The sequence below is a fragment of the Solanum tuberosum genome, unplaced genomic scaffold (genome assembly GCF_000226075.1).
Source record: "Solanum tuberosum cultivar DM 1-3 516 R44 unplaced genomic scaffold, SolTub_3.0 scf00290, whole genome shotgun sequence".
Taxonomy (NCBI): domain Eukaryota; kingdom Viridiplantae; phylum Streptophyta; class Magnoliopsida; order Solanales; family Solanaceae; genus Solanum; species Solanum tuberosum.
Window position 1 is genome coordinate 560,500 of NW_006239226.1, and position 25,245 is coordinate 585,744.

Consider the following 25,245-nt stretch of genomic DNA (forward strand, 5'->3'; position numbering starts at 1 on the left):
GAAATTCACATTTGAGGTGTAACTTTTATAGTTTATATTATTTTTAATTTATTCATGATAGCTCATATAATTTTTGGTGTTTGATCGGATTCTATAGTGTTTCTTGTTTTGATTTTTTTTAAATATTTGATGAAAACAAAAAATATTCAATTTTTATAAAATTTAAAGAATTAAAATTGCTCAAAAATATATTTAAGAGATCCTCTTTTAAGTTTTAAAAAACTTATTCTCAAACATAATGACTTTTTTTTGTCATTTTCTTTACCTAAAGTTAATCAAAAAGATTATTGGAGTAATTAGCAAAGAGAAAAGTATTGAAAGCGTTCTTAAACTTGGCGTAAATTATAAGTTTCATCCTCGATTTATTGACAACCTTAAAAATACACATTGCTTGACTAATTAAACTTAGGTATATCCCCGATAAACCCTCAATATGCCACAAGACACATCAAGTTGTCTCAAATTATTGTAGGAGCATGGGGCTCTTAGTAAAAGATTGAGAGAAGTGTTGAAAACAATTCCAATCTTAAGGAGAATTTAGTTATGTATTTCACTCGTGTTGCAAGATTAGAGGTGTATTTAATTTCAATTAATCTAGTAATCCCTAAATTCTCATCAAGATTAGAATGGTTTTCAACACTTTTCTCGACCTTTTACTAAGAGTCTCATACTCTTACAAGAATTTGAGACAACTTGGTATGTCATGTGGAGATCGGGGGTGATTTAAGTTCATTTAATTAAGTAGAGAAGTATTTTTAAAAATGTCAATAATTCGAGGACGACAGTAATAATTTACATCAAGTTGAAGGGTCTTTCTAATTAATAACTTAGGAGGGTAGGGTGCTTGGGACGGCGTCGTTCTGGAGGCAATTGGCTTGTCGCCCAAGAAGTGATGTATATTCATTCAGAGGCAATTCCATTTTCCAAAATAACATAAAAAGGTTAGAGGGAAGAGCTTTCAACACTCAAGAGATCGGAAGAAGCTGAAATCACACAGACCCTAAATCTTTCAATAGCTTTTAGTACTATCAGATAATGGCTAGATACGACAGAGCGATCACCGTTTTCTCGCCGGACGGCCACTTATTCCAAGTGGAGTACGCCATGGAAGCCGTACGCAAAGGAAACGCCGCCGTCGGTGTACGTGGAACTGACACTGTTGTCCTTGGCGTTGAGAAGAAGTCCACTCCCAAGCTTCAAGACTCCAGGTACCTCTTTTTTTATTATTATTTCGTTTTAAGATCTAGAAAGGCAATATTTAGGTTTACTCTGTAATTCCGCGAGATTTAGGATTTTTTCCCTCAATTTTATGGACTGTGACATGGTACTACTAATGTGCGTATCTCATTAAGTTCGTCTCTACATGTTAAATATCTTGGTTTCTGGGTAGTTCAACTGGAAGGAGAGAAAGCTTTAAATAATTTTCAGTTTATCAATAGAAGGTTCAATATATGGAGGTTCTTTTCCTTGCTTTTTGCCTGGGCAAGTGGTTTAGCTGAACTTTTATTATCATCTGGGCCTAATGGTGTGTATTATAATGTACTTCTTATTTGATGTGCTGGAGGCTTGGGAGGAAATGCCAATCAGTGAGGAAAATATTTACAGTTCAAGCCTGCGTGTGTTGGGTAATATGGATAGAAAGCAACCCAAGCTGCTTTGAAAGAAAAATAGGTGCTGTTCAGAAATTGAAATGTTTATGTTAAAGGATTTTGGCTTTTTGGTGTAATCTTCTGGATGTAAAACATGAAAGTAACATGCTTAACTTTATAGACTCACTACAGGAGTAGATGCTTGTATAGGTGGAACCTTCTCATTTTGTTTTTGCTCAGGAAGGTTTCAGACATGTAATTCCATGACACCATCTTAGTGCCCTGTTTTCTCAATTTAATAGAATGACATATTTACCTGTTAAAAAGAAATATTTGCATTGTCATTGATATCAATGTCAGAGCTTTCTATTTGGATTATGGTTTTTCCCCTCAAGGGTGGGTTGAGCTAGGTTATGTGTTTACTTTATTTGTTAGGTGATGTGATCTGTCAAATACATAACACTTAAGTTTACTTTGATCACCCTCGTCTAGTGTTCTTGGTAAATAGACATTGCTCTTGCATTTTATTTAGTTGTCCACCTGCTTTGAAACTCTAAGCTAATTAATCTCTTTCGTGTTTGCAGGTCAGTAAGAAAGATAGTAAATCTAGATGATCACATTGCATTGGCGTGTGCTGGGCTGAAAGCAGATGCACGAGTGCTTGTGAATAAGGCACGCATTGAGTGTCAGAGTCATAGGCTTACGGTTGAAGATCCTGTTACTGTTGAGTACATAACTCGTTACATTGCTGGTCTTCAGCAAAAGTACACTCAAAGTGGTGGGGTGAGGCCATTTGGTCTATCCACCTTGATCATTGGTTTTGACCCACACACAGGTGTCCCCTCACTTTACCAAACAGATCCATCAGGTACATTCTCAGCTTGGAAAGCCAATGCGACTGGTAGAAACTCCAACTCTACTCGGGAATTCTTGGAGAAGAATTACAAAGAAACATCTGGCCAGGAAACTGTGAAACTAGCAATACGTGCTTTGCTTGAAGTAAGTGGCCTCTGTTTATAGTTGTTCTCAAGCTTTTTGTTAATAAGTTTTCCTTTCACAACATCATAAATAATGTGAGTTCTGTTGCATGTTAAGATCTGGGCCTTATATTGTCTTGCTTCTCTTAAAATATCGGTGTTATCTTGAGTTGCTTTTCATCGTCCTATATTTAGATTTTAAAAACATAAGGGATCATTCAGTTATTAAATTCTCCCTTCCTTCCTAGTTCAATCAATCAACTAATCTCAGTTCCAAGATAGTTGGTAATATGAACTCTTTTATCCATCCCAATCTATGCAGGCGCATTTACAAGGTAATATTTGTGAAGTACAAGGGAGGAAGTGAAGTTTATTTTGCCCTAGGAAAGATGTTAAACATATTGAGAAGTGAGGATGAAAAGTAGTAGCTGCATTTTCTGCTTAGGGAATGAGCATCTTTTATTTCCAGAAATCCAAATCCTTCAAAATTAGTTCTCTAAATGTTTGTTCTGCTTCAAAGAAAAGTGCTCTAGGAGAATGGATTAATTGATTGTGCGTGCAAATTGGTGTAGATACCACAGTTATTTATACAAAACAGGTGCATATGTCAAATCCCTCTTTCCATGGCTTGAACGCTGCTCTTTATGATTCCACACAAGTTATCAACTGTGATTTGAACGCTGCTCTTTATGATTCCACACAAGTTATCAACTGTGATTTGAACGCTGCTCTTTATGATTCAAGTTGTTGACTAAATATTGTTTACGCGCATTGAAATACATGACAGTTTCCGTTTGGGATTTCTGCATTGGTATTTAGGGAACAAATACACGCATCCAGCAAAAATGGAAAGAGCATAGTTGGATGTGAGCATTTGTTTTGGCTGTAGTGATTTTAAAACATGTGTTTCCCTATGAATCAGGTTGTTGAAAGTGGTGGAAAAAACATAGAAGTTGCTGTGATGACAAAAGAGCATGGGCTTAAGCAACTTGAGGAAGCTGAAATTGATGCCATTGTTGCTGAGATCGAAGCAGAGAAAGCTGCTGCAGAAGCAGCCAAAAAGGCCCCGCCGAAGGAAACCTAGTTGTGCTGAAATTTGTTCTTAACTATCCCTGAATCCTTTCTTTTTTCGGATCAAGCCAAGTGCAGTGTTACTTGAATTTTAAGATTTTGGTCTGTCTAATACTTTACCTATGTTAAAATTGTCTGATGGGACTAAAAAAGTCATGCTCTCGCGATCTGTGCCCTATTTGTGTGTTGCTTGATATTTTAAAGTTTTATCATGTTATTTGGTATTTCTTGGAGTTTGGAAATTTGGTTGTGAAATATCAGCATTTGTCTGTGCTCTTTCCTCTATTCTGAAGGTATCTTCTGGATAAATTGGTGGAACACGAATAGAAAAGGCTTTTGTTTCAATGGTTTACCATTGGTTTTGATCCACGGCCTAACTGCAGAGTCTGCAGTACAGTTGGTCGATTCTGGGATAAACATTTAAGCCATTCCTGTAGTGTGAAATTTTGTGGTCGTTTGGTAGAGTGTATTAGCAAAAATAATGCATGCATTAACTGTATGTATTAGTGGTTTCTTGTTTGGTACATTTTTTCATGCTATGTATAAGCTAGCGTTTGGCCATAGATTTTCAAATATTTTTGACAAATATGATTTGGGTGAAATTTTAGCATGTGCTTGGCTAAATAGGATTTATACCCATAAGTTTTAAAAACTAACCATAAGTTTGTATTACAAGTCAATATTATCTTCGTTACAACAAACAACAATTAGTGTTCATGACACTGGAGCAATGTGGTAGTTTGAAGTGAGTGCAACAAGCATCGTTTCATACAACGTGAATTAGACAAACACATGACTTTGTTACCATGAATTGATTGTTCATCATTTTCATCAATAATCATATCATCACTTTCATATTCACTGAATATTTTAACACTACTTTGGTGTTCATGTAAAAAATTATGTAATAAATCATATACAACTACTATAGAGAGTATTTTTGTAAAAAATAAAAGTTTGGTGTAGAATTTAAATTTTTAAAAGATCTCAAAGAATGAGATTTGACCCAAATACTAGCTGTTTGGCCATAGATTTCCCAAATAATATTTGTTTTTTTCTAGTATTTGGACCAAATCTCATTATTTGGGATCTTTTAAAAATTGAAATTTTACACCAAACTTTTATCTTTTACAAAAACATCCTCTATAGTAGTTGTTTGTGTCGTATTACATAATTTTTCACGTGAACACCAAAGTAGTGATGAAATATTCAGTGAATATTAAATGATGATATGGTTGTTGATGAAAATGATGAACAATCGGTTCAGGGTAATAAAGCCATGTGCTTTATCTACTTCACGATGTATGGAATGATGCTTGTTGCACTCACTCCAAACTACCACATTGCTCTAGTGTCATGGACACTATTTGTTATTGTTGCAACGAAGATTCAATTGACTTGTCATACAAACTTATGGTTAGTTTTGATAGTTTTTAAAACTTATGGGTATAAATCATATTTTTCTAAAAAAGTGAAATATATTTCTCAAATACTATGGCCAAACACATGGTGAAATTTCACCCAAATTTTCATCCAAATAATATTTGCCAAGAATATTTAGAAATCTATGGCCAAACGCTAGCTAATTTTTTCTAGTATTTGAAAATTTGGGTTCAAATAATGACAAATTGTATGGACAAACACTATTTGCCAAATTTTTCCCCAAATTCTACTTGGGAAATCTATGGCCAAATGGGTCACTCTATTGTGTATTTGTAATACTATGAATTTCTATGTATTAGAAATGCAAAGTAATTTATTACATGTATTAGCATGGTTGAAGATCCAACCTCTCAAAATTACTTTTATATCTATAATTGTCGAGGATATTTTTATACAATGCATACTATTTTCAATACATCAAACCAAACAATGCATAACTAATACAAGTATAACTAATAAAACATTATTAATATACTCTATTAAACATTTTATTTTTATACACTCTATCAAATGACCCTTCCACTTTGGAACAACTTCAAATATGGGGTTTATTCTATTTATACACAAAACATATGATTTATGTTTAGTCACTTTTGTGTGAACTGTGATTTCTTGAGTTGTTTTTTATGTGAGTAAACACACGGAAGTTATTTAGGAGAATTAATGCATGTATTAACTCTATATATTAGTAAATATCTTATTTGGTACACTATTTCAACTTATGTATAACTAAATATTTTATGGTGTATTATAATCAGTGGCGAATTTATGTGTAAAAATTGGGTCACCCGAACCCGTGGTCTTCCGACTAAACTCGATATATTACTTGTATAATTACTAAAGAACATATTAAATAAACACTTGTTGAACCCGTTCTTAAAGATGCTTGATGGTTCACTGGGTTGACAGTCAGATTTTAACACCAAGGTCCTGAGTTCAATCCCAGCCAGCCACAATTCACTTCAATTTTTTTAGTAACTAATAAACACTCGTTTTTTCAAAAAAAAAAACGAAATTCTAAAGCAATGGTGCACCCATTTTCTTGAAATCCTGGATTCGCCTCTGATTATAATATGTATTACTAATATCATGAATTTCTAGGTATTAGTAATGCAAGAGATTTAATGCATGCAATAAGCATGGTGAAAAACTCAATTACCCTTCAAAATTATTTTTACATCTTTTCCACCATAACTGTGGAAGATATTTTTGTAAATTAATATTTTTATGCAATGCATGCAATTTTGAATATATCAAACCAAACAATGCATAAATATTATCTATGTACAATTAATATAAGTATTATTAATACAATGTATTTGGCATTATCTTTATACACTTTACCAAACGTGTAGAATTTGGCCATCTGGTTAATGTGGAAGTCACAACTATATTTAATTGAATAAAAAAAGAAACCCAAACACATTCTGAATCAGCTTTTTAACAAATGATGATAAGTTAATAGAAAGTATTTTCTTTGGAAATTAAAATGACCACACAGAGATCTGTCGAATAATATTGATGCTTATTTTGCAAGGGGGAGGAGAGGAGAAGAGAGTCGAATGAATCTTCAGTAGACAGTAGTGTTGTGCTAGTTGGCTCATATTTATGCCTTTTCAGCTCACGTATAAAACCTGTAGCGCGATGCTAAACATGAATTTAAAATTAGAAATGGCTAAAGAAAGAAAGCTTTTCTGTTGAGATCCAGCATAAATTGTACACACTCCCTCCCGTCTTCCTTAATTTCTGCAATTGCCATAGCTTCTAATTTTTCTACCCAACCCACTATTTCACAATTGTGGAACAAATTTTCTCACTATATGGGATTAGAACAACATGCTCTCTACCACTTTCATACAACAAATATTCTCAAGGAAAGAAAACAATACATACCAAGATATAAAATTATACCTCCGAAAATCATCTATTAGATACATCAAGACACCACTACTGCCTACTGGCAATTAGATTTACAGGGTTTTAACAATAATTTTCATCAATTCACCTAGATAAATCATCTATTTGCTCCTACACACACACAAAGATACTAAATATAATAGGTTTCAACAATCAATCTTAAAAGATAAAACAGGAATGTATTATCTTTAAAATATCAAGCAACATACAAATAGGGCAGAGATCGCGGGAGCATGACTTCTTTAGTCTCATAAAACAATTTTAACATAGGTACCAAATATTAGACAGACCAAAATCTTAAAATTCAAGGAACACTGCACTTAACTTGATCCAAAAAAAGAAAGGATTCAGGGAAAGTTAAGAATGAATTTCAGCAGAACTAGGTTTCTTTCGGCGGGGCCTTTTTGTGCTGCTTCAGCTAGCAGCTTTCTCTGTTTCGATCTCAGCAACAATGGCATCAATTTCAGCTTCCTCAAGTTGATTAAGCCCATGCTCTTTTGTCATCACAGCAACTTCTATGTTTTTTCCACCACTTTCAATAACCTGATTCGTAGGGAAACACATGTTTAAAAATCACTACAGCCAAAACAAATGCTCACATCCAACTATGCTCTTTCCATTTTTGCTGAAGGTCTAGTTGGATGCATGCATTTGTTCCCTAAATACCAACACAGAAATCTCAAACGGAAGCTGTCATATACTTCAATCCGCTTAAACAATATAATTTAGTCAACAACTTTAATCATAAAGAGCAGCGTTCAAATCACAGTTGATAACTTAGCATGTGTGAGTGCATATGTACGTCAGAAATAAATGATCTAAAATGCAAGTTAAGTCACCTCTTACAACGAAGAGGTAATTACTTCCCGTGAATGAGCAAGTCATAATTCATAAGTTCTTGAGGCCGTTTAAGAAAGCCCAAAGTTTGCCATGGAAAGAGGCGTTTTGACATATGTGGAATTCATAGGAAGACATTTTTCAAATGTCTGCGGTATTCCATTGGCCACTCCTAAATAACTGTGGTATCTACGCCAATTTGCACGCACTCGACTAATCCATTCTCCTACAGCACTTTTTTTTAAAACAGAACAAACATTTAGAGCACTAATTTTGAAGGATTTGGATTTCTGGAAATAAAATAAGCTCATTCCCTAAGCAGAAAATGCAGCTACTACTTTTCATCCTCACTTCTCAATATGTTTTAACATCTTTCCTAGGGAAAAATAAACTTCACTTCCTCCCTTGTAACTTCACAAATATTACCTTGTAAATGCGCCTGCATAGATCAGGAAGGATAAAAAAGTTCATATTACCAACTATCTTGGAACTGAGCATAGTTGATTGATTGAACTAGGAAGGAAGGAAGAGTTTAATAACTGAATGATCCCTTATGTTCTGAATATCTAAAAATAGGACAATGAAGAGCAACTCAAGTTAACACAGATATTTTAAGAGAAGCAAGACAATATAAGGCCCGGATTTTAACATGCAACTGAAACTCACATTATTTATGATGTTGTGAAAGGAAAATGTGTAACAAAAATGCTTGACAACAACTATAAACAGAGGCCACTTACTTCAAGCAAAGCATGTATGGCTAGTTTCACAGTTTCCTGGCCAGATGCTTCGTTGTAATTCTTCTCCAAGAACTCCCGAGTAGAGTTAGAGTTTCTACCAGTCGCATTGGCTTTCCGGGCTGAGAATGTACCCGATGGATCTGTTTGGTAAAGTGAGGGGATACCTGTGTGTGGATCAAAACCAATGATCAAGGTGGATAGACCAAATGGCCTCACCCCATCACTTTGAGTGTACTTTTGCTGAAGACCAGCAATGTAACGAGTTATGTACTCAACGGTAACAGGATCTTCAACCATAAGCCTATGACTCTGACACTCGATGCATGCCTTATTCACAAGCACTCGTGCATCTGCTTTCAGCCCAGCACACGCCAATGCAATGTGATCATCTAGATTTACTATCTTTCTTACTGACCTGCAAACACGAAAAAGATTAATTAGCTTAGAGTTTCAAAGCAGGTGGACAACTAAATAAAATGCAACAGCAATATCTAATCACTGAGAACACTAAACGAGGGTGATTAAAGTAAACTTAGGTGTAACGTATTTGACTGAACACATCACCTAACAAATAAAGTAAGCAGATAACCTAGTTATACATATGACAAAAGGATTACAAGTGCTCAAACTCCTAATCTTCAACCACCAGAGAAGAGACACCCTTTTGTCCTAGTCTGTATTACCTCATGGAAGTTGTCATTTTGAGACAGTTCATTCTCGCGGAAGGGATAGTTAGGGCATAGCACACAGAATATGTCAGAGTAGTCTTACATCCACTTGGTTCAAGCTCCTTACGTGACCAAATTAATATCTTTCCTGAAAAGCTTTTTTAAGCTGCTCCGTGGGGCCTCAATTTTATATCCATTGTATGGATTGTTTTGTCAATCTCCCTAGCCCGACCCACCCTCGAGGGGAAAAACCATAATCCAAATAGAAAGCTCAACATTGATATCAATGACAATGCAAATATTTCTTTTTAACAGGTAAATATGTCAGTCTATTAAAATGAGAAAACAGGCACTAAGATGGTGACAGGGAATTACATGTCTGAAACCTTCCTGCGCAAAAACAAAAAGAGAAGGTTCCACCTATACAAGCACCTACTCAGGTACTGAGTCTATAAAATCAAGCATGCTACTTTCATTATTTACATCGAGAAGATCACACCAAATTCCAAAATCCATTAACATGAACATTTCAATTTCTGAACAACACCTATTTTTCTTTCAAAGCCCCTTGGGTTGCTTTCTATCCATATTACTCAACACATGTAAATATTTACCTCACTGATTCGCATTTTCTCCCAACACTCTAGCACATCATATAAGAAGTACATTATATTACACAGCATTAGGCCCAGATTGATAATAAAAGTTCAGCTAAACCACTTGCCCAGGCCAAAGGCAAGGAAAAAAATATCTATATTTTGAAGCTTCTATTGATAAACTGAAAATTGTTTAAAGCTTACTCTTCTTCCAGTTGAACTTCCCAGAAAACAAGATATTTAACAACATATAGACACAACCTTAAGTAAATAAATAGTTAAGTTAAGGGGATTAGGTTAGAATATTTTATACTAAAAATCAAGTTGATTGACTAAGAACCTGTTTGACCTTCACAAACTTGTAAACAATGAAAGTAAGAGAAAAGTTCATGTGCTCTGCGTTCAAGAAGAAAACCTTTTACCTTGGATCCTTGCAGTGTTGCATACTGGGCATAGAAACTGAAGTCACCATACTCAGACAGAGCCAAACTTTTGGGGTCACTATCAACCTGTCTTCGATATACTTTTTCTCCTCTTGATGAGTCCTTTTATCAGAGTGAAATAAGTGGACTTTTGTAGATCAATACCTCTCTGAGTGACTTGTGCATAGATAAGCATTGCATCCTTATATCTTCCTTCCGCACAAAGCTCATCAATCTGCTGTGAATAAGCGATTGAACTTGAATCTAGTTCATCAACTCTGAGTTCATGTTCCCTGTCATCCATTTGCAACCGCTGTTCAGATGGTCTTTCTCTGTCTGTCATAAATTCTTCTGCCTCTTTAAGCCTTCCAGCATCAGTAAGTGCACCAACAATAGCATTATGTGTGTACTTATCACGCTGGATATTTTTCTCTTCCATTTCAGCTACAAGGCCCAGAGCATCATCAAGTCTTTGATCTTTACAAAGAGCTGTTATCAAGGTGTTATAAGTTACTACATCAGTGGTCTTCCCTTTATCAATCCACGTATTAAAGAGCTTAATGGCTTTTTCAAGCATGCCTTCCCTACTAAGTCCCCTAAGAAGAATGTTGCACGTATATACATCAGGCTTAAAAGAATTCTCAACCATTTTGTTGTGAAATTGAAATGCTTTCTCAATGTTCCCCTCCCAGCAGTATCCATGAATAATGGTATTATATGTTATTTCATCAGGCACTATACCCTTCTCTAAAAGTTCATTCAGTTTAGCAATTGCCTGCTGAGTTTTACCCGATTTACATAGCCCTCCAATTATGATGTTGTAGGTGACAATAGTGGGAATTACCTCTCTCTCTTCCATCTCATCCCAAAGCTTAAGAGCTTTTTCCGTATCTGCACATCTAAAGTAGCCAGTAATAAGAGTGCCATAACTTACTGCATCAACAAGATAGCCCCTGGTAGGAGCAACAGAGAGCAACTCGTAGGCCTCATCAAGCTTCCTTTCTTGACAAAGAATGTGAAGCAATGTATTGAGAGAAAAATTATCCATTTTCAAACCTTTTTCACCTATTCGTTTCATTATCCTCAATACTTCTGGTAGATTTCCTGCTTTACAATATGCACTTATCAGAGTATTATAGGAAACACAATCTGGACATAAACCACTTTCTTCCATCTTTTGAAGTACCTCTCTAGCTTTATCCATCTTCCCTTCCTTGCAATACCCTTTAATCAATGTATTATACGTAATTTCATTACATTTGATCCCCTTCTGATTCATCTCTTCAAGCAGATCAAAGGCCTCTGAACTTCTCTTATTATCAAGACACCCATTGATCAGGGTGTTGTAAGTTTTCACATCAGGCAACAATTTCAATCCTACCATCTCATCCCGAATCCTAATTGCATCATCAATCCTTCCTTCGTTACACAGACCACCAATCAACATATTATAAGTCCAAACATCAGGCAAAGTATTGTTCTGTGTCATCAGCTCGACAATCTGAGCAGCATCCTTCAACCACCCAATTTTACAATAACCATGTACCAAAATATTATATGTATTCCTATTCGGCATAAGACCTTTACCCTTCATATCCAACAACAAATCCCTAACCTCATTCAACCTTCCTTTCTCACACAACCCATCCAATATAGTATTATAACTCACATTATCGGGCACACATCCAAATTCACTCATTCTATCCAGCAATTGATTAGCATCCTTATACTTGTAAGCTAAACAATACCCTTTAATCAAAATATTGATAGTAATTGTAGTTGGGCACAAACCAAGCTTAAGTGCATCATTAAACAGCTCATTACATAAAAATAGAGAGTGAGTAGAAGGGTACTTAACCAAAGCAGTAATCAAAGTATTGAAAGTAATGATGTTAGGGCAAAGTCGAAGGCGCTTCATCTTCTTGAAAATCTGAAGTGCGAGATGGGGTTTCCCGCATTGGCAATAAGCACCTATAGCAGTATCCAACAATTCGGTTGAGGGTTGAGGGAAATTGGAAATGGGGTGAAGGAGATGACGATGGAGAAGATGTTGAGGATGATCGGAAGGGATAAAAGTGAGGAGAAGGGATCTTGCAACGGTGAATCTGCGATGGGATAAGAGGGAGGATAAGAGAGGGAGAAGAGAAGGGAAAGGGAGGGGGTGGGTGGAGAAAGAGGGTATGTGGGATTGAGACCATTGGAAGAAGGAGAAGAGAGTGGAAGGGCGAGAAGAGAGAGTGGGAGAGGAGAGAATGGAGTGAATAATGGGAGGAGTGAGGTGAGGGAGGTAGGATTGGAGAGAGGATTTGGGTAGAGACCTGGCGGAGGAAGAGAGGAGAGTGGTGATTGTTTGAACTAGTTGACAGGGCTTCAATGGAGGATATGAAGAACTCATGATTTTGGGGTTACACAGAGTGCGCTGCGCGGGGAAGAAGGGCTTAACACAGGTTTCAGCCTTGTTGTTTTAGGTGAGCTGTGTTCAAGGTTTTGCTTATGTCTTGGTCGGGTCTTCTTCATTTTTGTTTGATAATTTTTAATTTCCATCGTATTTATTTAATGAAAATGTGTTATTTTAAATATATTTAACTATGACTTAATTTCATTAGATAAATCTTTTTAAAGAAACATTTATTCTAGGCATAAGTTAAATATTATCTAATTAGCAAGATAAATATAAAAATAAATCATTGTGTTTAAGTTCAATTTTCGAATATTTTGACTTAAGAAGTTTATAAATATGTCTTAAACGTTCATACTACTGGGCATAAGTAATACATAAGATAAAAAAAAAAAAAAAATTATGCCAACTTTTTAAGATATCACATTTTAAAACTAAATTATGTTTTATAATGCATAACTTGTGCCTAGCAAATTTCGCTTTACCTTGTGAATATATTTTTTGTCTTGCAATTTATTTTTTAAAATTATTAAAGATATTTTTATTACTTAAAAAGGTGAAAGATAGATATTAAAAATCCTAATTTTTTAGGCAAAAATTATAGATCACTTCGAAATATGGGCAATCTTGCAAATGCTACGGGAAAATGAAAAAAACTGTTCAAGTAGGATTATTAAAATTTTGGGCTTAGTTATGGAATGATAATAAAGTGGGCCTGTTTGGACTGGTCGCCTTTGCAGTGTCTTCGATCTGCAATTGGGCGCTTTGTTCAATTTCATCTTAACTTGGGCTTGGGCTCTCCCAGCATTCACGTTATTGATTAAAGCCCAATAACAAATCCTGTTGGGCTAACAAGCTACAATTCCAACTTGTAAGGTGTTTACGAAAGAAGTGAATTAATGGGTAAATCACATAAATATGCTATATTAAAAAAATATTTACCATCTATGACAATATAACTTTTTTAACGTAATATAACATTTTTTTGGAATTGAAAATGTTATACGGTTTATCTTCGCTTCGCTTCCTCCTCTTCTTTTTTTTTTCTTCTTCTTTCTCTTTCTCCGTCATTTTTTTTCTTCTTTAAAAATTTCATTTAATTAACTATCCTCAAATTAATATTTGCTCATACTTCACTATTTTTACTCAAGAACATGACGAGAAGAGGAACAGAAAGACTAAAAATTTGTATAGAAATATGTTCTCAAATAGAAATTTCAAATCTCTAAAATTACAGCGGCAAGAGTTCACCATTGATAGTCATTATAAAGCTTCAAATTTTGGATTCATTATTTGAGTTTTTACGAATTTGTGATTAGTTTGGATAGACTGTTCCTACAAATAATTGAAAATGGCGTTTGTAGTTTATATCTCAATTTTAAGAGGGTTTGGTTAAGTTTATAATTGGTAACACACTTATACTACATTTATAATACATGCACATTACATTTTTAATACATATTGCAAATAGCACTCATGTTCTTAGTGATACAAACCAAAATAATTTATAATACACATATAATACATGTTTTATTCAAGATTAATACAAGTTTAATTCAGTTTATCTTGTCTTTCGTTAGTTACATTTTTTCATTTATTCTTAATTTTCTCTTCTAATTCAACTTTAATACTGTGTAATACACTTTTAATGCAAATTTAAATCATTTTGTAGTTTATTATTTTTTACTGTTTGATTACTTGTTTAATTCATTATTGATATAAGTTTAATTCACTTTATAGTTCATTGTCTGGTCTTTCATCGGTTACATTTTTTATTCATGCTTTATTCTCTCTTCTAATTCAACTTTAATAATTGTGTAATACACTTTTACTACAAGTTAATTCATTTTTCAGTTTATTGGTTAATTTGTTACGATTGAATTACTTGTTTAATTCATTATTGATACAAATTTTATTCAGTTTACAGATCACAAAATGCTCTTTCGTATGCTACGTTTTGCATTCATGTTTAAGTCGCTTCTAATTCAACTTTAATATGTGTGTAATACATTTTTAATTCAAGTTTAATTCATTTGGCCAGTTTATTATGTTTCTTCATTTGTTACGATCAGATTACTTGTCTAATTCATTATTGATACAAATTTTATTCAGTATACGAGTCATTGACTGCTCTTTGTTTGCTACATTTTTGCATTCATATTTATTTCTCTTCTAATTCAATTTTAATTCATTTTGTAGTTTATTGGTGATGCATAGAAAAAAAGAATGACTAATTTGATCATGTTGATTTACTTCAATTTATAAGACATGTATAATATATGTTTATTCATTAACAATATATTTATAATACATTTTGCAGACTTCACTCTCTTTTAATGATTCCAATCAAATGATTTATAATACATTTTTAATTTATATTGCAGACATCATTCCAATTTAATACAATCTTTAAAAATAACATACATAGTAACTGTTTAGGTGCTAAATTTTTATAAGAGCTACATATTCGTTAACGTTTATTTTGATCCATATCATTTCTTTTACGACATTAAATATTGAAGGATCAACAACTTAAGTACCATTATAGTGGTTGACAACATAATTTCCAGGGACAGATAGAGAAAGAATGAGCTCAGGATTTTCTTCTCCCTTTAAAGACATAACGAATTGAATTTGTGGTTCAAGATTGTGGATCTTTCAATTGTAGCTTTAAAATATTGATACCTTGCACAGAGAGAATAAAAAGGAGAAAGAGGAGAGAGAGAGAAAGGAGAAAGAGGCGAGAGAGAAACATAAATCAAATAAATACGTAATATTGTTATATATTGCTATAAATGGTAATAATTAAAGAGTATACTTAAAATAAGTAATTATTTTTTAAAAGGAATCCACCCAAGTAATTAATCCTAAATTATCATGAACGTTCCTTTTTAATTGTCGACAATTAATTTGATATAGAATTAGCTACATAGTATGGATTTAATTTGTATCACTAGTCTTTTTATTAAAAAAAAGGGGGAAAATTGACTTTGAAAAAGGTACACTAAACGGATGTTACAGGTTGCAAATTGCAACCATCACTAGCATCTCATTAATTGTCCTTCAATTTCAACACGCATAAATTTCAACTAAGAAATTAAAAATTATATCGTTATTGTTATTATTGTTGTTGTCTAGTTCTGCGAGATAATGCTAAATATATTTAACACAACCCAAGTAGAGTCAACAATTGATTAGATAAATAGAGTTATTTGATTTGTTATTTTATTATTTATTTTTTTGGAGGGGTCCAAAAATAAATGTGAGGAATAAAGAAATACCGAAAAATACTAATATTGGTGGAATTATTAAATGCCACAACAGCCAAGTAAGACTTCAATAATAAAAACAATCTTGATCTTTATTTCATACAAAACAATTAACTACAGGGTGGAGCAAGATTTTAAATTTATGATATCGGAATAAATAATTTGTACATGTTAAATAAAAAAAATTAAATATAAATATAAATTTGAGTCAAAGTTATCGAATTTTGTTAAACATATAAACAAAACTATAACTTCATCCTTACATTTATTATACACTGGTTATACATTGAATATACACCAATGATCGCTACAAATAATGTAATTTATTTTTTTATTTTTTAAGATAAGAGTTTTTCTAACAATAATAGAGTTAAATGGTGGGCCGATCCATAAAGGATGAAAGGAGAAAGGGAGTTACGGCTCAACAGTTTCCACAAATGGGCCAATATTGCTTTAATTGGTATTGACATCTATATCATCAGGTGGCCCTTTTTATTTAATTTTTCTTCTCATATTCTATAATAGGAGAAGGGCCTAAAATGCCCCTCAAATATTTGAATTGGTATAAAATTATCCTTTATCCACATTTCGGTCTTAAAATACCCCTATCGTCTACCTATTGGCTCAAAAATACCCTTGATGTTAATCCTTTGACTCATATTTGCCCTAATTTTTAATAGCTACCTTAAAATAAAATTATTAAATATTTATTTATTATGTTTCTTAATTTGATTGGTCCAAATTTAAACCCTTCTCAAATAGATAATAAAAATCATATTTTTAAAATTTTATTTTCTTATAAAACTACATATGATTCATATTTTTGACCCCGATACACTTGAAAATAATATTGAAAAAAATAATTAATTTCATAATATCTTCCTATTGACCTATTTTAAATCAACCCCCAATTTATTATAGGTTAACCCAACTCATAAATTGGAATCCAACTAAAATCCATACTCACCCCGACTGATTGTCCATCTAAAAAAATCATTATTTTTATTAATATAAAATTTTCTATCAATTATCCAAATGTCTTTTTCATTTTCTCTTTTATTCCTTTTTTTAATCTCTTGTTTTTAATTAAGATATCTGGGACTCAAACTTGAAATGAATTCACATGTTTATATTCTTTTAAGAGAAAAGACATAAAGTCACCACTGAAGTTGTCCCGAATTTTCAAAAAGACACCTTAACTTTGCAATCGTCCTATTACCCAACTAAACAATTTTAAACATACATTATTATATCATTTTTCGATTAGCCCCAGATTTTAAGAAGCAAGCGTGTTCACACACCAATCATTACATGACACGTGTTAATTTAATTTAATTTTTTTTCTATTTTAAGCTTTTTGTTTATCTTTTTTTTCTTTCTTTCTCTTCCTCTCTCTCTTTCTCTCTTTTACTTTTTGACTTATTTTAATTTTGATTTCATCTTAAATTTACTTCATCTTCCACCTCCCATTTTCAAGTGATCCATCCCTCTATTTTCTTTCTTTTTCTTCACCTCCCACCCTCACCCCATCCCCCACATCAAGTTGAACCCCACTCCCATTTTTTTTCTTTTCTTTTTCTTCTTCTCCGGTCAAATTCTTTATAGAATTCATACTATTTTTTAGACTTTATTGAATTATTGATAACAAATTAATTATTTTTCTAAGAAAATTTACAATTTTTGAAGATATCATCAACTACTCCTTTTCATATAACTTCAAAATTAGAAATGATAATTTTTAAAAGAATCAATGAATTCCCCGAAAATTGAAAGAACTTAATTGAAATCGGATAAAAAAAACTATATGATCTTGAAATCTAATGGGTTAATCAAATTGTTCGAAATGTAAGAAAATATTTAGTTAAAGTTTTAAAATTAAAGAGTGTAAAACTAATAGTAGTAAAAAAAAGGAAGGTGAAGTTGTGGTAAATATGGGGACATTGAAAGTGAGAAGCTTCAATGGAGATGACAATGATTTTTTGAAGAAGAAAGAAAGAGAAAAAATAAAAAGGAAAAAAAGTTAAAATAATAAGAAAAATAAGAAAATATATTTTATAATAAAGTACTTGTAAAAATAAAATTATATTAGTTCATTTATGTTGCTCACTCTCGTTGAGAGAGTGCACACCACTCTCTATGTCAGGCGGATGACAAATGATATAATAATATCCGTTCAAAATTATTTAGTGGGGTAAAAGGGCGATTGCAAAGTTAAGGTGTCTTTTAGAAAATCTGGGACAACTTCAGTGGTGCCTTTATGTTTTTTCTCTTCTTTTAATTTGTATTATTGTCCTGGTAGGATGAGGATGGGGATAAGAGAAATGATTATTTTTATTCTTTTATTTTGAATTTTGGGTACATAGAAAAGAAAAATTCAATATTCATACATATTTACTTAATTAAGTCATCTTTTATTGAACTAATTTTTTCTATATGATGCATCGTTATTTTCCTCCTTTTTTCTCTCTTGTTTGTCATAAATTGAAAAAATAATATTTAAAATGGTGGACAAGATCGAAATAGAAAAAAATGAAAGAGATAGGAAGTGAAAGGGTTTGGAAAGGGGAGTATAGAGAGTAGATGCCTAACCTTTTTTTATTTTTTATTTACTGTGAATTTTAAAATTAAGTCAATCATGTGAGCTTATATATTAAGTAATTACAAATTATTTTAACGGAAAAGGTCCTAAAATGCCCTTAAACTATGAATTTGGTACAATGTTTCCCTCCATCCACGTTATGAGTATGATCCGTTATACATAAGAGTATTTTCGAACCAAAAGGTTGAAGTCAGGGGTATTTGGGGGCCCAAAGATGGATGAAGAATAGTTTTGTACCAATTCTAATAGTTGAGGGGCATTTTAGGCCCTTCTCCGTTCTATAATATAATATCTTACCACATTCTTCCTTCTCCTGCCATATTTATGCTATGGATACTGCCTAGTGCCTATCTATTTGAATAATAAATCTACTTAGTTATTCGTTTAATTGATTAAATTGAAAAATAGTCAATAGATATATATAATATATATGATCATGTATACTATGTGTATGATTTTGTATATATAATCTATAAATACCAAACACTAAATATGTCCAGTGATTTATGTGAAGATCCCTTTCAATTATAGCCGATTTAGGATATTATTTCTTCAATGGACTTGATATAAATCTAGTTATAAAATGGACCAAACAAATATAGCTGATAGACACGACATAGAGTAGTAGAAATCATGTCCACTGACTATTTCTTGACCTTATTTTTGCAAATTAATCATTGTCGTAAAATTTTAAATATCACGAGATAGTATCATAGAGTTGAAACGCAAATAGATAACAAATTCTTCTTGAAGACGATATCAAAATGCCTAATTCGAGGGATTCTTATGTATCTCTATAGCCAGCAACAAAATAAATTAACAAAACAAAAATGATCGTATATATATATGTAATGTATTGGTATTATAAAGAGTGTATAACCAAGTATATATAATGTATAACTATGAATCAAACATGTATATACACCCATATATGTTATTTATATAATATTTATATATTGTAGCAGCTCATCTTTTTCAATTAGTTGATTTTTAATATTTTGAGTTTTTTGATAAATTATTCACTCGAAACGATATTTTGGACTTTTTGGTGGTTTCGACTTCACATCAACGATTTAAATTAAGAATTTTAATTTCACCATAAATTCTTGCATGTTTCACTATTCAGTATTTCAACCTCAAGCTCAAATAATTTATTTTATTTTAAAAAAAAGTCATCTATTATAGGATACTTGCACTAGCTACCGAAGGGAATTAACAACGAGTTTATGATGTATCTAAGACTAGTAGATGATCGTTATATATTATGTTTATTTGCTTTTTATAGAAGTAAATTTTAGGTTTAGCAATAAAAATTATATTTGTATGTTATAGCTATAGTTTGTATAATTGCGCTCCATAGCAAACTTTATGTTTGCTATGGCTATTAATCTGTATATTTCGGTACACATATACATAAAAAAATATGTATTTGGGTCTATTTATATATTTTGGTATACAAATGGGTCCTGCATTTATATATTTCTATATACAAATGGGTCAGACAATTGTATATTTCGGTATACAAATGAGTCCTGCATTTGTATATTTCGTTATACAAATGGGTCATGCATTTGTATATTTCGGTATACAAATGGGATGGCAAAAAACATGGTTGCGAATTACAAATAAAAGAAACTATGGCTATAACATTTAATTTGAATTAATAGTTTGCTATTTCATACAATTTTCCCATTTAAAAAATAGTTAGATTTACTTTAATTATTAATAATGACATTTGGAGGTCAATTTATATTCGATTTTTTTTTTGTGATTATATGAATTATGATGGACATGCAAGAGGAATCTCAAACTCGTGATTAGTAAAAAATTATCAATTAATTAGGGGAGAACTAGTGAATTTTACTATAAGATCAATGAAAAGTATATATATTATGGTAGAATTAAGGAAGTGGCTCTCCATCACCAAGAAAAATAAATAATACCTACTAGTCAAAAAGGAGTAAATCGAGTTATGATTTTATAGTATACCTTAAATAAAAATATTGGTATCACTAACATGATGGCGTGGAGGGTAGTCATGTTTTTTAAATAATAAAATACATCGACAAGTATCAAAGTGGACTCTTTGATTATTATTTTCAGTAAAAAAGTACTATAATCACCAAACCAAATCAACATCAATAATCACTGAAGTATTTTTTTTTTCTAGAAGGAAGAAGGTAGATAAAAGATAGGTGAAAGATTATTATCATTTTCTTATATAATTTTAAAAATTGACATATAGTCCAATCAAAATTAAACTTATACACAGATATAATGGTGATATAAAAAAAATTAGCTTCATCAATCTAATGTACCATGCTACGAGGATTTTTTGTTTTACTTCCCACAAAATATAAAAGTATAAAAGTATACTCCAACCCTTCGGGGTGGCCCAATAGTTTGGGCTTGGGACTTTCATGTTGGAGGTCTCAAGTTCGAAACCCCTTGCCAGCAAAAGCAAGGGGTTTGCCTTCTGGGTCGAGCTCGTCGCACCGGGCTTGCCTAGTGCGGGTTACCTCTCCTATGTGGTTTGCAAGCTATTGCATAGGAGCGGGGGTTTTACCTTGTGCGCACCCAAAGGATAGCGACTGCGGGTTTCCCTTGTCATAAAAAAAATAAATATAAAAGTACACTCCATACATACTTTTATATAGAGTATACCTCATACTTTTATGGCTTGTTTACTACTCTATGGTGTGTTCAATATAGATACTTTTTAATTTTCTCATGTTTCACTTCAAAAAAATTTCAAAAAGAATTTCTCTAGAAAAATAAGTGTCTTAAAAATGAGTAAAATAACTGTTCTGGTGTAAAAGTAGGAAAAATAAATTTCATAATCAATATTTAAATAATTTTTTTTTCATCATGTATCAAACACAAAATATTTAAGTAAGAAACTCATTTTTATAGCGGAAAATTGATACTCTAATAAACTTAAACATCTTCTATGAATTAAATTTAGAACCCGACCTTACTATTATTTGGTAGAGTTGACTTAGGGAGAAGTTAGGAATAACTTCAATATCTCATTAATCTTATTACTCAAGTGGGAGACAGAGAAAAATGTGGAAGAATGAAAATAATATTAATTAATTAAAAAAAAAAAGTCGCGATGTTAAGTATCACTTTTATTTTAATCTAAAAAAAGAATTGACTTTGAATAAAAGCTACTCTTTGGATTTACAACTTGCAAGTTGCAACACATCACTAGCATCTCATTAATTGACTGCGTTTCAATTTCCACACGCATGTTGTCTGCATGAGTTCCAAGTTTCAACTACGAAATCAGACATTATATATGTGAACTATTTTTGACTTATTTTTATTCCAGAGTCGGAGTTTTCATCTTTTCTATTCTTTTAATAATTCAAAATTTTAATTATAGAATTGGAGGTAAATGACGTTTATCAGTTAAATAATTTTTTTTTGTTTAAATATTGTGTATAATATTATTATCTTGTATGCGATAATTATATCAAATATTTAAACACAGCCCAGGTAGAATCAATAATTGATTAGAGTTATTTTGTTTACTTTTTTCCTTATTTTATGGAGGTTTTAATTCCAAAAATAGTGAGGAACGAAGAAATAACAAAACAATACTAATATTAGTGAGACTTTTACACGAGACAGTATCCAAATAAGATCACCATAAAAAACAATCTTAATCTTTATTTCTTTTTAAAATAAAAAACAAATTAAAATTTTGAATTCTAAAAACACAAACTTAATGAGTTTTGAATAAATCAATAGATGTTTAAGGCAAAACGATTGAATTTTACTTTAATCTATAAAAACAAATTAAAATTTGGCTATCACTTTGTTTTTCTAACCGTCTGACTAAAAAAAAGTTAAAATGCTAATAATAATATAATAATAATAATAGAGTTAGATGGTGGGGCAATCTATTAAAGGAAGAAGGGAGAAAGTTGGTAGCAACCACTAGTAGTGATCGTACTAACAAAAATGGGCCATTTAACTTTAATGTAGTTGGCGTTAATTGGTATGAGATGTATATCAGGTGGCCCTTTCTTTATATTTTCTATATATTTTATCAAACTCTTCCTAACTTCCTCTCACCTGCCATATTTATAGCCCATCTAGGATATTATCTTCTACATGGACTTAATATTACTTCAATTAAATCTAGTTGATAGTAGACATGATATAGATTAGACGATTCTATGTTTGGATTCAGATCACTTCATACATTGATATAGACTTGTCAATTAATGATCCTATATTTAATGAGCGTGTATGTTTGGTGCTGACTAATTTAGATTCGTGTTATGTAAGATTTATTTAAAAGATTTTTTTATTGCAGAACTTGAACTTGAGACCTTTGATTAAGGGTGAGAAGATCTTATACATTTCATCGTAACTTTTATTAATAAATTTTGTGCTAAGTGCCTAAGTAAAAAAATGTCAAATAAATTGAAATGGAGAAAGTAATTAAAGTTGACCCGTTCTTCAACCAAAATCTGACACCCAAATATCTCAAAAAATATATATAATATATCTAACTTCCTCCTCATTTATTAGCCAAAAACTTTCTCAGAATTTAATGGATTTGGTAATATGCCCACCAACTTACCTGTAGTAGTAGCATTATTGTTTTCGTACTCTTTTGTCCTCCGGTTCATGTTACGTTTCTTTGTGTTTTGGTTATTGCAATAGTTGGTTGTTGTTAGTTGTTACTATTTTTTTTTTCCCGAGTAATATGTAATGTTTTCCTTATTATTTATTATGTCATCTTTAATTCTATGCTTTAATTTTCTATTGTCTTTTTGCTATGTGTTTCTTGAGCCAATAGTTTTTCGGAAACAGTCATCTATCTATGAGATAGGATAAGATATTCGTGCACCGTACACTCTACTCTCCTTGAATCCTATCTATAAAATTACACAAAATATGTTATTGTTGTTGTTTTTGGTAATGCCCACCAATGCTAATGTAATTTATCCTATTTTAAATTTTAATGATACTGGATTATTATATTATCATCGTTGACACACAACAAGTCCGTAATGTACAATCTTATTCATTATTCTTCTTATATACTTACTCAATATAATTGGAAAATAAGAAATATATAACTAGGTTTTAAAGATAATAGTCGTAAATTAAAAACTTCTTGTAAAATTCAAATATAAATTAAATCCATAGAATATCTTTACTTGTTTGAAAAGTTCTCACAATTTTAAAATAAATGTACAAGTCGTAATTTTAATAAAACACAATAATTACTTCGTTCTTTTTATTTACATGATTTAAGTTATACAAACTAATATTATATATGTAAAATTCATTCGTGATTGAATAGAAATTACGTATAATAGGTGCAACCACTAATGGCCTAACCTAAATTGCATTTAAGACACGAGTAGGCAGTGACGGAGCCACAAATTTCATGAAGGGTGTGCAAGTGCTAAAGTGAACTTGCTAGAGAGATTCGAATACACAAACACTTTAAGTTTGTGTGTCTTTGCTCTTTCAAGGCTCCTGAAACCACTAGACTACATTATATTATTGTGTCAAGGATGTCCAAAATATGTTATTTAGTCACTTTGTATATCATTTTACTTGTGTATACGGTATAATTTCCCGACGAAGGATGTCCAGTTGGTCACCCTGACATAAGGATAGCTACGTAGGGAAGATAATTTATAAGAGGCTTTAAAAAAAAAAAAAAACTATGACTATTAACTACTTGTTTGGTTTTTGTAAATTCAAGGATTAAAACAAGTCTTAATAAGGGCCAAATATGTTATTTCTCATGGCTAATATTTGTCCTTTAGTTTAAACCACACATTTCTTGGAATTAGTTAGACCAACTAGTGAATTGTGCCGCGCTTCGCGCGGTAATAAGTTTTTTAAACAATTTATTCATAACATGTGAATGATAAAATTGATTTTTTGACGTGCATGAGTAACAAATTTGAAACATAATTTTCCTTTATACATTTAATAATAAGTATTTAACTTTATTTCCTTTCATGGAAAATTTAATCTTTAGTATGTTCATATACTATATTTTAAATTTAAATCTAAAAACTTAGCTACTATATAAATACATGAACTTGTCTAACAGTCCCATTTACATTCTATCCTGGTTCTATCAGGGTATAAAAAAATATATTCACATTTTTTTTCTTTTTTCTCTTCCTTTCCATGACTTCTTTCCTACTCCCCACTCTTCTTCCATCTTTGCCTTTTCATTCACCTTCCTTTTATAAAATTGAAAAGAAATAAAAAAAGAATAATATTACAAATAAATTCGAAAAGGCGTTGAACAATGTATTTTTTCATCAAATTCTCATAGACGTATGCGAAAGAGTTAGAAATTCATACAAACTCTGTTAAATACGAATTATATATAGCGATATTGAGATTTTACATTGTGTATTGATAATTAAGAGATAAAAGTAAAAAGCTCTTATATTAATTAAATTGAGCAAAATGATGCACACAAATTTAAATCTTGCAATTGCGATTTGTGTGTTGAGATGTGGACTTATATAAATCTTGAAATATTGCTTGATATTTGTTAAGGTAATTACAATTATCAATACAAAATAATTAAAACAGAAAATTAAGAGAGACTTGAGGAGATGTTACATGCAGAAAAAGTAATAAGGACAAATAATAAGTAACAATAATGAGCAATAAATAATCCATACGTTTTCCTGCAAATCTAAGGAAACAATTTTTTTTTT

The 25,245-nt window shown here is 31.7% G+C and overlaps 2 protein-coding genes and 1 pseudogene across 2 annotated transcripts; 1 reads left to right on the top strand and 2 right to left on the bottom strand.

The window, feature by feature from the left end:
- The first annotated feature begins 936 nt into the window (after positions 1–936).
- LOC102596046 (proteasome subunit alpha type-7-like) lies at positions 937–3,804 on the top strand. The gene is given in 3 exon segments (NM_001288421.1): positions 937–1,208; positions 2,174–2,588; positions 3,489–3,804. Coding segments are annotated over 3 exon segments (750 nt in total). The 5' UTR covers positions 937–1,035; the 3' UTR covers positions 3,651–3,804.
- Positions 3,805–7,156: 3,352 nt separating this feature from the next.
- LOC102596699 (proteasome subunit alpha type-7-like) lies at positions 7,157–10,395 on the bottom strand (annotated as a pseudogene).
- LOC102596368 (pentatricopeptide repeat-containing protein At2g16880) lies at positions 10,323–12,766 on the bottom strand. The gene has a single exon (XM_006359628.2). It carries the CDS (start codon positions 12,653–12,655, stop codon positions 10,343–10,345), a length of 2,313 nt encoding a protein of 770 aa, XP_006359690.1. The 5' UTR covers positions 12,656–12,766; the 3' UTR covers positions 10,323–10,342.
- Positions 12,767–25,245: the final 12,479 nt, after the last annotated feature.